General features: G+C 31.5%; 1 protein-coding gene across 1 annotated transcript in view; it reads left to right on the forward strand.

Annotated features, from left to right (window-relative positions):
* Positions 1-16863, forward strand: part of ADGRL3 (adhesion G protein-coupled receptor L3) — a 566410-nt gene that overhangs the window by 342580 nt on the left and 206967 nt on the right. Inside the window, exon 8 of the mRNA XM_025040294.1 lies at positions 9795-9875. Coding sequence (XP_024896062.1) covers positions 9795-9875 — 81 coding nt within the window. The remainder of the gene's footprint in view (positions 1-9794; positions 9876-16863) is intronic.

Here is a 16863-nt window from a genome sequence, read left to right on the forward strand (position 1 = left end):
GAGAGAGAGAGAGAGAGAGAGAGTGTGTGTTTATAGGGCACAGAATAACTCCAGAAAGATATGCAAGATACTGGAAAGACAGATTGCCTGTGGGAGGTTATTATGTTGGTAAGATGCTACAATTTCCCTGTTGAATATGTACCATGTACACGTATTAGCTATTCAAATAATTAGCAAATTTAATAAGAACAGGATTTTTTAGACTCAAATACCAGTTATTAAGTTGTGTATTAGTTTTCTATCACTTCTGGAACAAATTATTGCAAACTTAGAGGTTTAAATAATTCAAATTTATTATTTTACATTTCTCTAGAAGTTCAACATGGGTCTCAACAGGATAAAATTGGTTCTTTATGTAGACTTTGGCAAAGATCCATCTCTTTCCAGCTTTTACAAGCAGCCCTCATTCCTTTGTTCTTCTTCCTCATTCCTCTATCTTTCTCACATTGAATCACTGTGAAGGGCTCTTCTGCTTCCCTTTCAGTTTTTAAGATCTATGATTAGATAGGACAATTTCTTTATCTTAGCCTTAATCACACCTACAATGTCCCTTCTGCCATGTGAGATAACATTCACAGATTCTGGGGATTAGGAAGTGGACATCTTTGGGGAACCATTGATCTACCTACCATCAGTTGTAAGCGAAATATTTGTGATTTAATTTATAAATCAGACTTGTTCTGGCAGAGAAGGAGGCTTAGGAACATCCTCTTATATGTCTTGTGCTAATTGATCAACTAGAATTATCAATCCCTGTGTTCATGCTAATGTCACATGATTAAGTTTGCCTATGCCTAAATATTAACTGTTTCAACAGTAAGTATTTTCTTCTTACTCTACTGTGTGCTAAACTTGGCCTCCATACAATATTGATAAAGAATAGGGAAGATATGAGTGTGGGGGCAGCAGGGTTCACTTCAAAGGTCTTTTTCCAGCTTTTGGAAATCAGAATGATTCAAAGAGATCTGCAGATATAATTCTAATTTTAACCTAATACATTTTAAGACCTACCTGCATTGAAATAAAAAAAAAAAAAATGCCAATGCCAAGAGAGAGGCTACTAAAATGTTTAACCTCTTGTTAATGAAAACATAACATTTTACTCATTGTCTGAGAAAAGTAATTTTAAAATCCTGATTATTCTGTGATTTCATATTTTAGTAATATAAACACTTAATTTTAGGTAGCTTGGAAATGGAGAACTAAAAGTTTCTAATGTTTCAGAAATTATAGTATTTTTGCCTTCTCTTCCCACCCTAGTGGTTATATTTATAAGATGTGGGGGCAGTAAGCTATATAGTAAGAACATGGTCTCTGGACTTGAAACCTGATTCCCACACACACTATTGTGTAACCTTTAAAAATATGCTGAACCTTATGGAGCTTTAGTTACTTTATTTTTTAAATGGGAAGCAATATTTACCTCGCATGGTACTTCATAATATTTGGCTTCTAGAAAATAACGATTTTTATTAATGTGATCTTCAGTTTTCTAATATGTTCATTTCTGTTTATTTTGAAGGATTGTTTTTGAAAAAAATAGAAATCCAGGGAAGATAAGTACTCTGATTTTTTTTTTATTTTTCTATTTTTTTCCTAGTTTATTATAATGCTTGCTACAATAGGTTTTTGAAACTTTATAGAATAATTTTGAAGTGATGCTTCCAAAACTCACTGTTTGTCTATTTTTCATGTTTGTAAAAAAGGAAAAGCATTTTTTTGGCTTTATAAAGTACATTTCTCTCCATATTTGTGAGCACCTGAAATTCATCATAAATATAAAGCATTCCTCAGTCCAGCACAATTTGAACACCAGGACCAATGCGATATTTTGCAAGCTGAAAGGTTTCATTTCTTTCATACTTGATTTTTTCCTGACAATTGCTTTATTGAATTTTACATTAAATTCATTTTTCATATTGTATCTTCTTAATGTTTAGGTATCATAGTGGTATTTTGGTTATTTTTTTAAAGAACTCATATTTTATAATTTAAATATTTACATCTAATAATTTACAGATGAAATTATATAATGTCTGGGATTTGCTTCACCGTATTCTGGGATAGTGAAGGAAGCATGAATAGAGGGAGATGAAATAATATAGGCCCTTAATTAATCATTGATGAAGCCAGATGACAGGCACGTGTAAGGGTGGAAAACTTACTCTTCTTCCCTTCTATGTTTTTTGGCTGGTCTAATAATTAAGTTGACATTAATAACTGAAAAACAAATTTGATTTCCTATATACAAAGACCCCATAAAAATATTGGACTCAAAGAAATGACTGTAGAAGGAAGCTTTTATGCCTTTGAGACAAAGAAACCATAAATTTGTGAAGAATCAACAAGACAAAGGGTTTTGGGCTTGGAGTAGTAAATTAGTGAAGAAGTAACAAGCTTTGTTTATTCAGCTTTCTTGGCCTTGAATTCCCTATCTTTGGTAATAAGAATGGCTTCTACCCTCCTGGTACAGGGAGGATGACTTCATGGGAGATTTATTTCTTGATTTCAGGACAAAGAAGAGGGAGAATGTCCTTCTTGTACCTGCTATTTCTCAAGTAATTTTAATTCAAAATAATAGGCCAAAGTAGCATATTTTGTTTGGGTTGACATATTCTGTTCCCCTTCATACATATTCTTTATTCTTTCCTTTTTTGTACATTTTTTAATGTTTTAATTATTTTTTAATTATCCTTTGTGCCCACCCTCAACCTATGGTTCCTTGTCTCCTGTCCATCTTACTTATCTGTTCTATAGGTGTCCACTTATAATATCCCTTCAGCTGCCCCAGGCTTGCCACAGTCTTTCATTAGACTACTACTTACATTTCCTCAGTCTCAGCTTCCTCAGGTCCTGTTCTTCCCTCACATCACTTACTTCAGGTAGATGCTCTTGTTGTGCTCTTCTCTATTGTTTCCATCAAGGTATATATTATACTTCACTATAATGACTTAATCCTGCATCTAGACTGGAATCTCTCAATGGAGGGATTATATTATTTTGTTCATATGGTTTTGTTAATACTGGCCACAGAGTGGGAGCAGGTACTGAAGAAATGCGCGCGCGCGCGCGCACACATATACACACACACACACACACACACACACACACACAAGAAAGTTTGCTTTATATTACCCTGTCTGCTTTCTGTGTGTCAAGTAATATCTACCAAGAAAAGCCCGACAGTGACCTTTGCTTCTCTATTGATGACTTTATATTCTTAACAAATCAAGCAACTAGCTATTTCTCTGCTACCTCATATTTTACTAAATTCACTGAAAATAAGTATGAGTGATAACATTCAAGGGAAAAAGTAATCCAGAGTGAAAAGATAATTATCAAATTGACAACTTTACAATTCTTTTCTTCGATGATTACTTTTGACTGGTATTTATATTTTCATTTGAAAGCTGACTATAAATTTGAGATGGCTATAGTCAGATTGGTATTTAAAGACAGAAAAGCAAGTTATTATAATGCTAGGCATACCCAGTTTTCCATCAATTCAAACAACACATTGATCTCTTGTATTTTTTATCAGTAGCTGAGATTATTTTTACACAGAAATAGTTTGTTTGTTTGTTTGTTTTGAGAAGGTAGAGGAAGCTAAGCTATTTCCAAAGTATTAGAAATACTTAGGAAGATTCCATATGACATTCTTAGATGTAGTTTAGTATAGGTTTCCACCTTCCACATGGAAGTATAGTAGAGCAGAGAGAGATGCAGAGATGTAACTTGCTATCATCCTAAAGATTGTAAAGAGAAAGAGATAATATTATTTAAAAACCTATGAGCAAAATTGTGAGATTTATTTTATTGTTTTTAAGGATGGGAGAATGTCATTTCTCTAGAAGAAATACTCAAGATTAGAAGTTGAAATTCTAAAGCAAACAAACAAACAAAAAAAAGGCATAAAATCTGCCTGGAGGGATACAAACTATTAAACTTGTTTACACACTGTATACAAAATAAGGAAAAATTGAGTTGAAAGATGGTGTAACTGGAGAAATCAGTGGGGACTTTATGGTAGTAAAATTTGTTTTTATGAAGAAAGCTGTGTTCATATCTTTGTATGTTATTTATTTGTTCATTGGTCACGTTTTTAATGTGTCAATAAATATGTGTAAAATTTTAAATAAATGTGTTAGGAAAAAGCATCTGATTGATACCAACACGCTTTATTATATTATCCTTAGTTATTAAAATTAGATTTGGGCCCTTATGTATAGTTTTATCTTTTTAGTTTTCTTTGAAAGTCAGACATTATCTCTTTTCTTGAACTCTTCAAATGCTGTTCATGGAAATAGAGTTAGGCTTTTTTTGATCACCATATTTAAAACTGCAACCTCCCCTCCTAATCCAGATCCCCTTTAGCCAGTTGTAATTTGTTTTCATTGCCCTTGGCATCTTGCACATGCAATACTATTGATGTATTTATTGTGTTATTTGCTTACTCACTGTGTCCCCTACATAAAGGTGTGGATCATCATTCATTTTGTTGTGTGATATATGCCAATCAACTAGGAAGGCACTTGTTATATATTAGGCACTCAAGTAATATTGATTGATGAATTAATGAATGAAAGAATTAATAATAATAATAATAATAGCTAAAAATTCTTAGTACTTTACTATGTCCCAAGCACTGTTCTAATTACTACATATGTATAAATACATTTAGTCTTCAAAACATCTCTATGAGGTCAGTGCTATTATAATCCCTGTTATACAAATGAGGAAATTGAGGCACATAGAAGTTAAACATGTTGATAGGTCACTGCTAATAACTTATATAGCTAATAGTTATATGGTGAAAAAGTGGCAGAATGCAGATACCAACACAGGCAGTTCTGTTCCCGGGCATGATCTTAACCTATTTTGCTTAACTGCCTTTAGTTTGTAGACAAAGCCTAATGGAAAAATGTACACATTTTCCTAAATAAATAGCAATAAACCTTTTTAATGACTCAACATACCTGAAAAATTATGCCTCACACATCTTGAAAATTATGGCTTACTAAGGAAGGCTTCTGCAGCCTAGCTGTAAAGCATCCCCTTTCTTACTGTCCTCTAACATTGCTGTTGAAAACTACCACCTGATTTGACTTTTGAAAATCGCCAATTTCTCAAGATGTCCATTTCCTCGTTCTAAAATGTAGGTTTGGGACTGTACATTTTAAAATATCTTTATCCCTCTAAATTCTATGTTTAGAAATGTATTTCTGTGCTCTGATGTGCAACTAAAATATTGACAGTAGAAAGAGAGAAAAAAAGTCCTGCCTGTACCTACTGCTGGTCAAGTCTTTTCTATATTGGAACTTTAGTAGAAATTGCACATGATTCCTCAATGAAATAGAAATTAAATGGAAGCTGATAAAGAGATTGAAGATAGAAAAATAATGGCTTTTCCAAACTCCATAATGCCCTTTGGGTTTTTGCTATAGTGCTAGGCCGTACTGACCAGCACCCTTTGGCATACCTGATACTTGATAGCCCACACATAGAGTTATTATATGACTCAGCAATTCCACTCCTAAGTGTGTATATATACATGTATTATATGTATATTCAAGAAAAATACAAACATGTCCATGCAAAAACTCGTACATTAAGGTTCAGAAAAATATTATCCATGACAGCCAAAAGTGAAAACGATACCAAATATTAACTGATGAATAGATACATAAAATATAGTTGTCTGTACAGCAAAATATTATTTGGCAACAAAAGGGAATGAAGTATTGATTCATGCTACCACATAAATGAGCTTTGAAATATTATGTTGAGTGAAGGAAGCTGATCACAAATGGCTATATATTTATATAATTCCATTTATGTAAAATGTCCAGAATAGCCATATATAGAGAGAGATGGAAAGTGATGAATGGTTGCCTAGAACTCGACTGGGTTGGGAGGAAATGGCGAGTTACTACTGATGGGCTTTGGAGTGTGTGTGTGCGTGTGCATGTGTGCGCATGTGCGTGCACGTGTGTGTGTGGTGAAAATGGGCTCAAATTGTGGTGGTTACACAAATTTGTAAATATACTAGAAACTACTGTACACTTGAAATGAGTCAGTTTGGGGATGTGAAAAGTACATATTATTGTAGATATATCACATATATACACACATGTATATGACATCTCCATAAAAATGTATAATTTATGTAGACTAAAAACTGAATAAAAACTAATCCATAAGCTACCCACCCATTTTCCTATTGTCATTGTTCTTTTGGACCCTTTAGAAAAACCAAGCTTTTATTTTCTCCTTTTTAATTCTTTGTGATTTTTTTATAAATCTATTATTAAGCATTATTTATTCATTGAAAGTACTTTGGAAGAACTTCAAGTAAAATAACGGGTTAATAGCAGCACCATTAAATTCTATGTACTAAATTGCATCTATAAAATTAATCTTTAAAATTTAAATTCTGTAGCACAAACAAATTAAATACAAGAGTATATAGATGAGACTTAACATGGGAGCACATTTCATACAAGCAATAAAGATCACAGAAAATAACTAAAATTTTATTTTCAGTGTTTCTAGCTCTAAGTAGCTAAGGAGGTCAAAGTTAATAACTAATAATCCCAACGATAACCATCAAAAAATTTTGATGAAAGTTATCAAGAAAATTTAAAAATTTTATTTGAAATGGAGAAAATAGAAAATTAAACAATGGAATTTTTATAACCAAAATATAGAAACTTGAAAAAATAATTTATACTTGTTTATTAGAAAGCAATTCAAACAAATGGAAATTCATTTAAAAATATGTGAAAACAAATATTTTAAATGTTTATTTTCCAAATTAATTTATAGAATTAATATAATTCTAAGTAAAATCTCAGTATTATTATTTGTTTTAAAAAATAAGAAATAAAATTCAGGAAGAAAAATAAGCATATTTTTTTTTTAATTCAGAAAAATAAGGACAAAAATAGAAGCAGTACATCACATATTTAGATATATAAAGCTGCTGTAAGACAGTAGATCATGGTGAAAAATATGATGAATGAGACTAGATATGTTCCCGAGGATTATTCTAGTCAAAACTTTAAAAACACTGTGTGTATTGCCATGCTTTTTATCTACCTCAGCTTTTTTTGAACAGATCACATTTTTTGTGGAATATTATTCACCATAAAGTATAAGAAATATTTATGATAGCTATTTATTGTTTTAACTGGAGTTTAGTTTATTATGATTATTTTGCAATAATTCTTAATGAGAGGAATGGAACTTGGAGAGTCACTTTTTGTTTTGTTTTGTTTTTTTTCACACTATACATAGCCCTCTGGCCATATTCCGATATGCTCTTCTTGATGAAGACTGGTTACTTCCCTGAGAATCATTGCCTTAGTTAACCACAGATTAGAATAGGTTTTATTACCTTTTATGTGTTTTTTGGAGATAAATGTGTCAGTACTACTGATCTAAAGTAAAGTGGAAATCTTTTTTAAGAATCTGATTAATATAGTCAATCAACAACAACCTCCACAATTTCTAATTTTCATTCTGTGGACATAAAATCTCAATCACCAAATTGAAATCCGTTACTGCATTCTGACCTTCCCTAAGGCTTAGAGTTTGAGTCAAATGCTACCCTGGTGGCTTTCCCTGCCAGACCTCATCCTATAGTTTGCTAGATTTCTCCTTGGAAAAAGAATGAGTATTATGGTAAACCAAGTTCAAGACTTACTATCAATAATCTCTGTCCCATTCTTCTGGCTCTTTGATCTCCCCATTCCCCTTAGAGACATACACATTGTGATCTTGTATTGCCTAAAGTATCCATGTTGAGCACTCTTGAAGTTACATGCTTATCCCAAGACCAGAGGAAATTGTAGCATTTAAAAGGACTCTATTTCAATCTGAATGTAGAGCCAATAGTTCCAAAAGCAGTACTTGTCAGAATTTAATCACTAAAATCTATACATATTTTTTCCAGGTTTAGTATACTGAGACCTTCTTTGAGAAAAAAATATTATGCTATAGATGATAACGCTTTAGATTTAGAGTCAAAATGCTACTGGCTTTGCTATGTACTAGCTGCATGTGCTTGAGCAAGTTGCTTAATCTCTATTTGTTTCTTTGATTTAAAAATATATATGTATTTACATGGTACCTACCTTTAAATCCTCATAGTGATGTTGGTTGCATTAAAGAAAATGATGTATGTATGCGTGCATGACATTTATATTATTTGTGGGGAAAGCCATGATCTTTGATTAGACACAAAATCAATATTATTTTATATGCTGAGGTTATTTTGAACCAAAATAAAGTAAAAGATTCTTATTTTCACTTGTATGATCGATAAAGTTTCAAACCAATTCATTTGTAATGACACAGGACCTTAAAAACAAAAATGTTTTTGCAACCAAATATGCAACGTAGGTAAACATCAGATGTTTTTATAATTAAGATCATCTGAAGTTTTTAATAAGCTATATTACACATGGACTGCTTACAGTGGGCAACTACTGTCTTATTTCTTTTATAATAGTGCATTTAGTGTTCCACTGAAACGTGGCCAGTGAATGCACAATATTCTTAGTTACCATTATGAGGGGCTCTGTATATTACAGCTGCTCCACTGCGTCTGCTGTTAGCTAGAAAAATGCTGGGAGCAACAGCAGCTACTATCAACAGGGAGCCATATTAATTATTTGAAATGTGCCTCATAAGAGGAATCAGCAGAGTTTATTACTAGTCAAATATTACTTGAAACAGGAAGGTTACTCTAACTGTTATCATAATCTATGTATCATTAACTTTCCTTGTTTAGGAAAAGAGATTAACAACCCTGTAAATTGCTACAGTAAATGTGTAAAATATAACTGCATATTCCCGTTGTAGAAAGTGGTGGGTCCTCCACTTGTACCCATACCTTCTTTACATAAAGTAGCTTTAGAAATTGAACTGACTCTGTAATTATGTTTTCTTACCTTAAAATCCTATTGCTTCCTGGCTCATTGGTATGCCGACTATAGCTGCTTTGACTATTAGAAAATTCTTTTGTCTTTCAGCTAACGATTTTTTTCAGTCAATATTTCAGCCTTCAATTCACCTTTAACTCATAACCCAGAAAATATATCACAAATATGTATCAGCTAGCAGAATGCTTTTTAAGGAATAGAAAATGAATGCATCTACCTGCTTTTTATATTGTGGTTAGTTATTGGTTTTTTTGTTTGTTTGTTTTTGTTTTTGTTTTTGTTTTTAGCAACTACAATAAGCAGGTAGGACTAGTATGCTATTAAAATAATGTAAGTAAATCATAAAAATAAGAGTTAATCAGGGTTATAAAGTTATCTAAATAAGTCCTGCTCAAAGTGTTATCTGACATTGATGCCTGTCTGCAATGTGTTTATTACTGATCTGCAATGAATAAGTTCAGAAATTGAGAACGTTTAGAAACAGCAAATTGATAAAGTATTTATAATTTAACAATTAAAACCGGAACTTATATTTTGTATGTCTGTGCTTTTAGTTTTTCCTTTTCGTTTTTCTTGTAAATCATTTTGTGATTTTAAAAGTGTCATTCCACAATAAATTTGTAATTTAGCAACAACAAGAAATCTGGATAGTATAAGAAGAACCGATTTAATTGGTTGGTTTTTGGATGACACAAAATGTTTTCTGTCCTTGAATAGATCTGTCCACACTCTATAATGGCTATTAATTTAGTGCGAATAGAGATAATGTGACATCATGAAACAAAACAAAGCAAAAAGTAAAAAGACATAACCACAGTGTCATTTTAACACTTAATTTTGGGTCCACAGGGCAGGCACATCATGGACAGATATCATACATCTCTCCACCAATTCACCTTGACTCGGAGCTGGAAAGACCCCCTGTTAGAGGTGAGTTTTTTGTTTTTTTTTTTTTTCCTTAATTTAAAGAAAAAAGAACTCTATTATTTCGTGAAGGTAATTAATTAAATTAAAGATGGTTGTAAATATGTATTTTACAATGCAGTGCCTGTTTAAAAAGCAGGGAGAAATAGTGTGTTAGAAATCTAATGATAGAATGAATAAGTCTTATTTATAAACTAAAATGTGAAATATTGTCCTGAAAAGTTTGTAAACCAAAATAAGAAATAGGAATACATAGTGGTTCAACTAGTGTAAGCTTTGTTGAAAACCAACCCAGATTTAGAGATTAGCAATAACCATTTTGTTTTTATTAGAACTTATTTTCTCTATTATTCTGTGCTTTTTATAAATTAAGATGTCAACCCAAGTCATATTGATAGATATATTTCCTTACAAATTGATAATTTATATTTTATTATTTTAAAGTCATTTTAGTATTACTATCATTTAATTTTAAAATGTGTAAATTATAATTATGTATTTTAAATTGATGCCACCTGTTTAAAGATGTTTTTTAAAGTGAGTCATATAAAATAAAAGTAACATTCATAATTTCATAATCTAAATACATAATTTATCTTTCTGGTTTTAAGAAATACTTATTGATGCTTTTCAAAATGTTTTATAATGTTAAAAGCTGATGTAATATAGATGTCTTTAATTTTTATAAATTCCAAATATCCTAAGATTAATTTTTCAGTTTGAAGTAATACAGTATATTTTCTTATACTTTCAAAAGTATTAATTACTTGATATAATAAAAGTAATTAGGTTTGACTTTTATGAGCATGTTTTCTATACATGCTAGTTATTCTGCCAGGTCTTTTTTTTTTTTTTTTTTTTCGCTTTTCTTTTCTACCCATTAAGCTTCTACCAGTGTTTCAAGTCTCTTCTTTATCTGTTAAGCGTTCCCTGACTACGTACTAGGAAGGAGCTAAATGAATGCCTCTATTCTCCAAATGTTCCGTGCTTGCCTCAATTTTTATACATGACAGTGTATTTTATTTTTTATTGTGCATGTTTTCCTTTCTCTTTCCTAAGATCCTTGAGGACAAAAAGTGTCATAATTACTATTTCTCTTCCAGCAACCTGTCTATGGTTGGCACATAGTAGGCACTCATAAAATAATTTCTAAGTGACTTAAATTGAAGGTGACAATCTAGATTTTGAAAGGTGCATTCTCATTTTTCAAGGAGAAAAGGGATCAGGGAAAATAAAGGAATCCCACGAAGAGGAAGCAGAATGAACCAAAATGTGAATATGTGAAAGTTGTGATATTTTTAAAGAAATACTCTGGGTGCTCAGTAAAACAGTAGCAGTTCTAGTGGAAGAGACTAGAAAGATGTAATAAGGCAGATTTTGAAGGATTCTGTATTCCATGCCAAAGAGTTTGTATTTTATCCTGGAAAAAAATCATGGATTATTTTTTAAATTTATTACTTTTTTAATACAGATTTTTTTATTATTATTATGGTGGCATTGATTATTGACACTCAATAAGTTTCAGGTGTATGATTTAGCAGTAAGGCATATATATATCGCATTGTGTTGAAATATTTTTAATTTTTAATTTTTTTTTCTTCAGTCAGTGGGTTGTTATAACATCATTTCTAGATATGAGAAAAAAATATATCTGAAGTCAGAGTGGATGATGAGAGATTGGCAGAGAGAGGCTGTTTCAGTAGTACAGGAAAAGATGACTGGAAAATTAGTTAGTGATATGTCAGCAGCAATGACAAAGTCTGAGAAATAGTTTGAAGAGACATGGCATTTAGCTGAGCAGAACAAGGAAATGAGTGGAAATGCCTCTAAGATTCTTATATTACTTAACAGCTTGGATGCTTATGACATCATCCCTCACCAAGAGGAATAGATGAATTTTAAATTGATAGATTGTTTTAGGTATGTTAATTCTTAGTAGAATGTTGTTTGGCTGAGACTAGATGTTTAGTAGTTAGCAGGATGGCTGCTTTTGGAGGGGAGGGTGCTCAAATGTATGGTAGTTACCTCAGTGTCACCTGGGATGACAGCCACATGACTCTCGTTATCAAGCAGGCTATCACTGCCTCATTTCTATTGTGACAGGATTTCCAGCAATATGTAGGCAAGTCATAAAGTTCAGGTATTTTTCAAGATTCTGTTTGTGTTGTGTTTACTATGTCCCATTGGCCAAAGCAAGTCAGCCAATCCCAGACTTCAGAGGGAAGAAATAGACTTCATCTCTTAATGATGGAATGACAGTCTAAAAGATCGTGAATACAGGAAAGAGGAGTTCAAGCCATTTCAAATTACCATAGTTGGGTAGATAAAGAGTAAAATAAAATAAAACAAAAATCGACTGATAAAATGAAAGAATGTAGAGCTAATAAATTTGGGAGTTATAGACCTTTCTTATTTTTAGTTTCCTCAACTATTAACACCAAAGGTCAAAAATAAGAACATCACAGTGTTGGAGACAATACAGAATAGAGTCTGGTATCTGGTAGGCCCTAGACAGAATGTGTTACTACTTATTTTTGAGTTCGTTGCTATGGCATATAGGAAGAAATTGGACTCTGAAGCCTGGCAGACCTGTTTGACCTTAGGCAGCTTCCCTCTATCATCTATAAAACAAGAATAATAATGCTATCATGACAATTTTATTAGGATAGTTAAGTGAAATAGTGTCAAGTTCCTGGAAAACCCTTGACATAAACTAGACCCTGAAGAGTTGATAGGGAGGTAGGCAATATTAAAATCTTTGCTTTAAAATGACTTCATCTTAGTAAAATGTACTGATGATATTGACCTGAGTAAAAATGAATTACTAAAATGCAGCAGTCACGTCTGCTTGACATCTGCCTCAAATTGTGCTCTCTGCCTAAGAATGATTGTCTTGATAGCTTCTAGTTTTCATATCATACCTCTACAAACATTGTCCTGGAGATCTTCCTAAACTGCTCTGTGATTAATGCAATTGCAGCCATAGTCATTAGCTCATATGCCACAGTCCATGTGCAGTTTTCAGAAAAAGAACATTAAACTGTATAGAGAGGTTTGTATAAATCAAAATAACATTGGAAAACATCTTGTCCTTTTATTCTTAAATCTAATATTTTATTTAAAAACAAATCTCGAAAGTGAGATAAGGTGGGCATAATAATCTCATTACTTTGGAACCACAAAATATTTCCTTTCAACTTTCAATCGTCACCCCTCATCTTCATTTACTATTTTTAATTAAAGTGTAAACTGTTGTTGATATTTATATGAAACACATCATATTTTTTCAGATATTTTACCATTTTATTTTGTGCTCATCTGAAATATTCTAGATTACTTGGTGCTATCTTTTTTAATAGTGATTGTACTCTGAGTATTTGAGACAGTGAATTACACAAATGAACTGTACTGTATCTATATCTACTTACATACACACACAGAATCTATCATGTATATTATAGATTTTTATTTGAATTAATATGATAAGACAAATTAGTTTCTTTCAATAATTTGGAATTTTATCTACAGTAATTATATTTTTTCTGTGAGATTATATAGCAATATCCTCTGAACGACCTGAAAACTAACATTTTTAGCTTTTCCTCTTATATTTTTCTGCTATAATTGTATACCTATTCTGAAATGACAGATATGTCTAGATACTTTCATTCCCACAATGACCTATAGCTCTATATCTTTTCTTATCTACATGCATGTTAATGTTTTAAGAAATATTGCTTTATAGATTCATTCCTTGTGTATTTTACCAACTTAACTATATTTTTCATAGGAAAACCATACTTAATTTTCTGATATTCATCAAGCTAGCAATACAAAACAACATCATTTAAAAATACATTAATATATTTATCAATAGTAGCGCAGGGAACCTTTAAATAGAAAATATGAAATAACATATAATAACACATGATATTGTTTCAGATATTTTACCATTTTATTTTGTTTTCATCTGAAATATTCTAGATTACTTAGTATTTTTTTTTAATAGTGATTGCGCTCTGAGTATTTGAGACAGTGAATTCATTATTATTAACTTTGAAATTGTGTTTTAAAACCCTATGCTCAGCAATCATTGTTCAAATATATATACATACAGACACAGATATAAATATAGATATCACAATTTCATTCCTTTGTTTTATTTTTGCCCCCTCAAATTCTATATCACCTATGAATCATTTTGGTTTTAATTCACATATCACCATCCTACCACCTTTCAAATCTCTTAATTTCTTTCAGTTTTGCTCCTTTTTTTAGGATAAAATATTTTGTGGAATTGATGCATTTGTCAAAATATATTTTTCTCTGGTATTATATATTTTAATTGTGACTAACTTGCTCTTAGTAACCAAATAGAAAATGTAGTATCAAGTTACCAAATAGCCTTGAATAAAATGTTGTAATCTACATTTCAAAGTAATCAAAATATATTAATTCAGCTGCACTTACTGGTGAGTAAATTTGAGAGATTCTGTTCCTTAAATTTAATGTGATCATACATGGCATTTGGTCACATAATTTATGCTTGTGGTGACTTTCTTCAATTTACAGATTTTATTACTGAATAGGAGTGTAAATTCCAATAGTTTACTAGTGCATTAATGTCACAATACATTACAAGGTAATTAACCAGAGCTGCCACTATAAATAGAAAAATAGTCATAGCCCTCACTATAAACTACTTAATAAAAGTAAGGTCCCGAATCAGCATTCACCATTATAGTAATTTTTCTTGCCATATGTCTCATTAATCGGTACTTTTAAAAAAACATGGCTTCATCTAGAAGCACTATTATTTTTAAAGCTTTCATTATTAAAATAAGTTTGTTATAATTTTGTAGTTAATTTAATGGGATTTATTATATATTTCTATATGTGAATAATTACTACATGTTTTTCAGACATATTTCACAATTTTATGTATTATAATTGGAAACGAAAGACTATTTTGGTAATATTGATAACAGATTCGTAAATAAGCACAGTGGAGTCTTAGCAGGGCTCATTAAGAGTTGCAGTTCTGAAAGGCACGTGTCCTCACCAACTATCCTTTCGTCTCCAACCTTTATTTTGCCTCCTAACTATTCACATGAAAAATATCCTACCCCAGAATTATGTCTGTGTTACAACCAGAATAACTCAATAAAGGGAGTTTGAAAGAGTTTGTGTTGGAAGCTGAATCAGAATCCTAAACAGAGGCTATTATTCGACAATCAAATACACCAGTTGGGGCATGCTCTTCAGGTAAAACTTCATTATTTTGTTTTTGGCTTTCTTTTGTTTCATTGTTTTCCAATACAATTTGGTGACAGCCTTAGCTGTCAATTATAGAACCCAACCTAGGAATTCTTTACAACAGCTGTCCCCAACCTTCTTAGAATCAGGGCCCAGTGATTCTATGAGAATCTAATGCCTAATGATCTGAGATAGAGCTGAGGCCGGGATACTGGTGCTGGGGAGTGGCTGCAAATACAAATGAAGCTTCTATTGCCTGCTGCTCACCTCCTGCTGTGGGCCCAGTTCTTAACAAGCCCCATGGACCTGTACCAGTCCATGGCCGAGGGTTGGAGACACTGCTTTACAACATCACTAGCAATTCAAGTTAAATAAATTCCTATCAATAACCAACAAGACATTAACTTCTGAAAATTATTCTCCATTTATATTACTAAAGATGATATACCGAATGTTCTATTACATAAAAATATTGACAGTTATCAGATATACTTCACCTTCCAATATGATAAACCATTAGTTTTACAGCATTGTATTTATTTTATATATAATATTTTATATAACCTTTCTTTATGTATAATCACATTTAATCAGAAGTCTAATACTAAATAGTAATTTGTGCATTTACTAATTGTTTACAGTTACAATTTATACTCAGAGAAAAAGCTAAAATATTTGAGCACATTTGATAAACTACATCTATTTTTTTACTTTTTTTTTTCTATAATAAACTGAGTAATATAAACATGGTTCAATTGGCACATAATCGATGAACTAGAATAATGCCAGGCAATAAGTTTCATGTGCAAATTGAATTACTTTCAGCAATCCACACACTGAAAATATTTTTTAAAGTTCAAAATAAACAGATGGTCCTGCCTAGTGCATCTATATTAAAAATAGGCTATAGCCAAAGATTTAGCATCACAAATTAGAGACATTAACACACAATATTATCTAGTGAAATGTAAAAACATTTGAAATTGATTAAAACAAAATAGAAACTAGACATCTGGCATTCTTACTGAGGAGTTTCCAGGCCTATTCTTTAATATTCATGATCGTGTTTTTCTAACTTATCTGGTTAGCAAACATTATATGATAGAACATAATTCCCTACCTTTAGTTCCCCTTAACACAAAGGAATAAAAAGGAAATTTGCTTATAACAGAGTGCTCTGACCATGTTAAGTAAACATCCCTTTCCTGCACTCATAAATGCCAAACATTTTTGCTGTGTTTCAAGTATACTGTGACGATAAAGAGAGTATAGCTTGTTAATACAAATTATACTCCCAGACATGGGAAAAATATTTTATATACATTCTCTCATTTAGTCTTACAAGGATCCTATCCCTTTTTTATTCAAACTTATTGTTCATCATTATATTTCGAGCACCAAGCATACTACTATAGTACTACATAGTAATAATTGAATTTGAGTTGAATTTAATTGAAGTTAAATCCTAAACTTAATGGTAAAATGTACTTTTTATTCAATATTTTTAGGAATTACTATGAAGGTTTTGTACATTATAACATATTTTCCAAATATGTATAAATTATTGTTTAAAAGCCAACATTTATCATTTGAAATAACTTAGCACACTCTTGCATGCCCATTGTGGTATATAATTTATATCTTGAGAATAATGATTCCAGAGAGTAGTGTGATCTGGTAGTTTTTCACATTAGGTTCTTAGTCAACTTGTCTCGGCAGTCTCTCCATGAGCCTGGAT

The sequence above is a fragment of the Pteropus alecto genome, unplaced genomic scaffold (assembly GCF_000325575.1).
Source record: "Pteropus alecto unplaced genomic scaffold, ASM32557v1 scaffold57, whole genome shotgun sequence".
NCBI classification, from domain to species: Eukaryota; Metazoa; Chordata; class Mammalia; order Chiroptera; family Pteropodidae; genus Pteropus; species Pteropus alecto.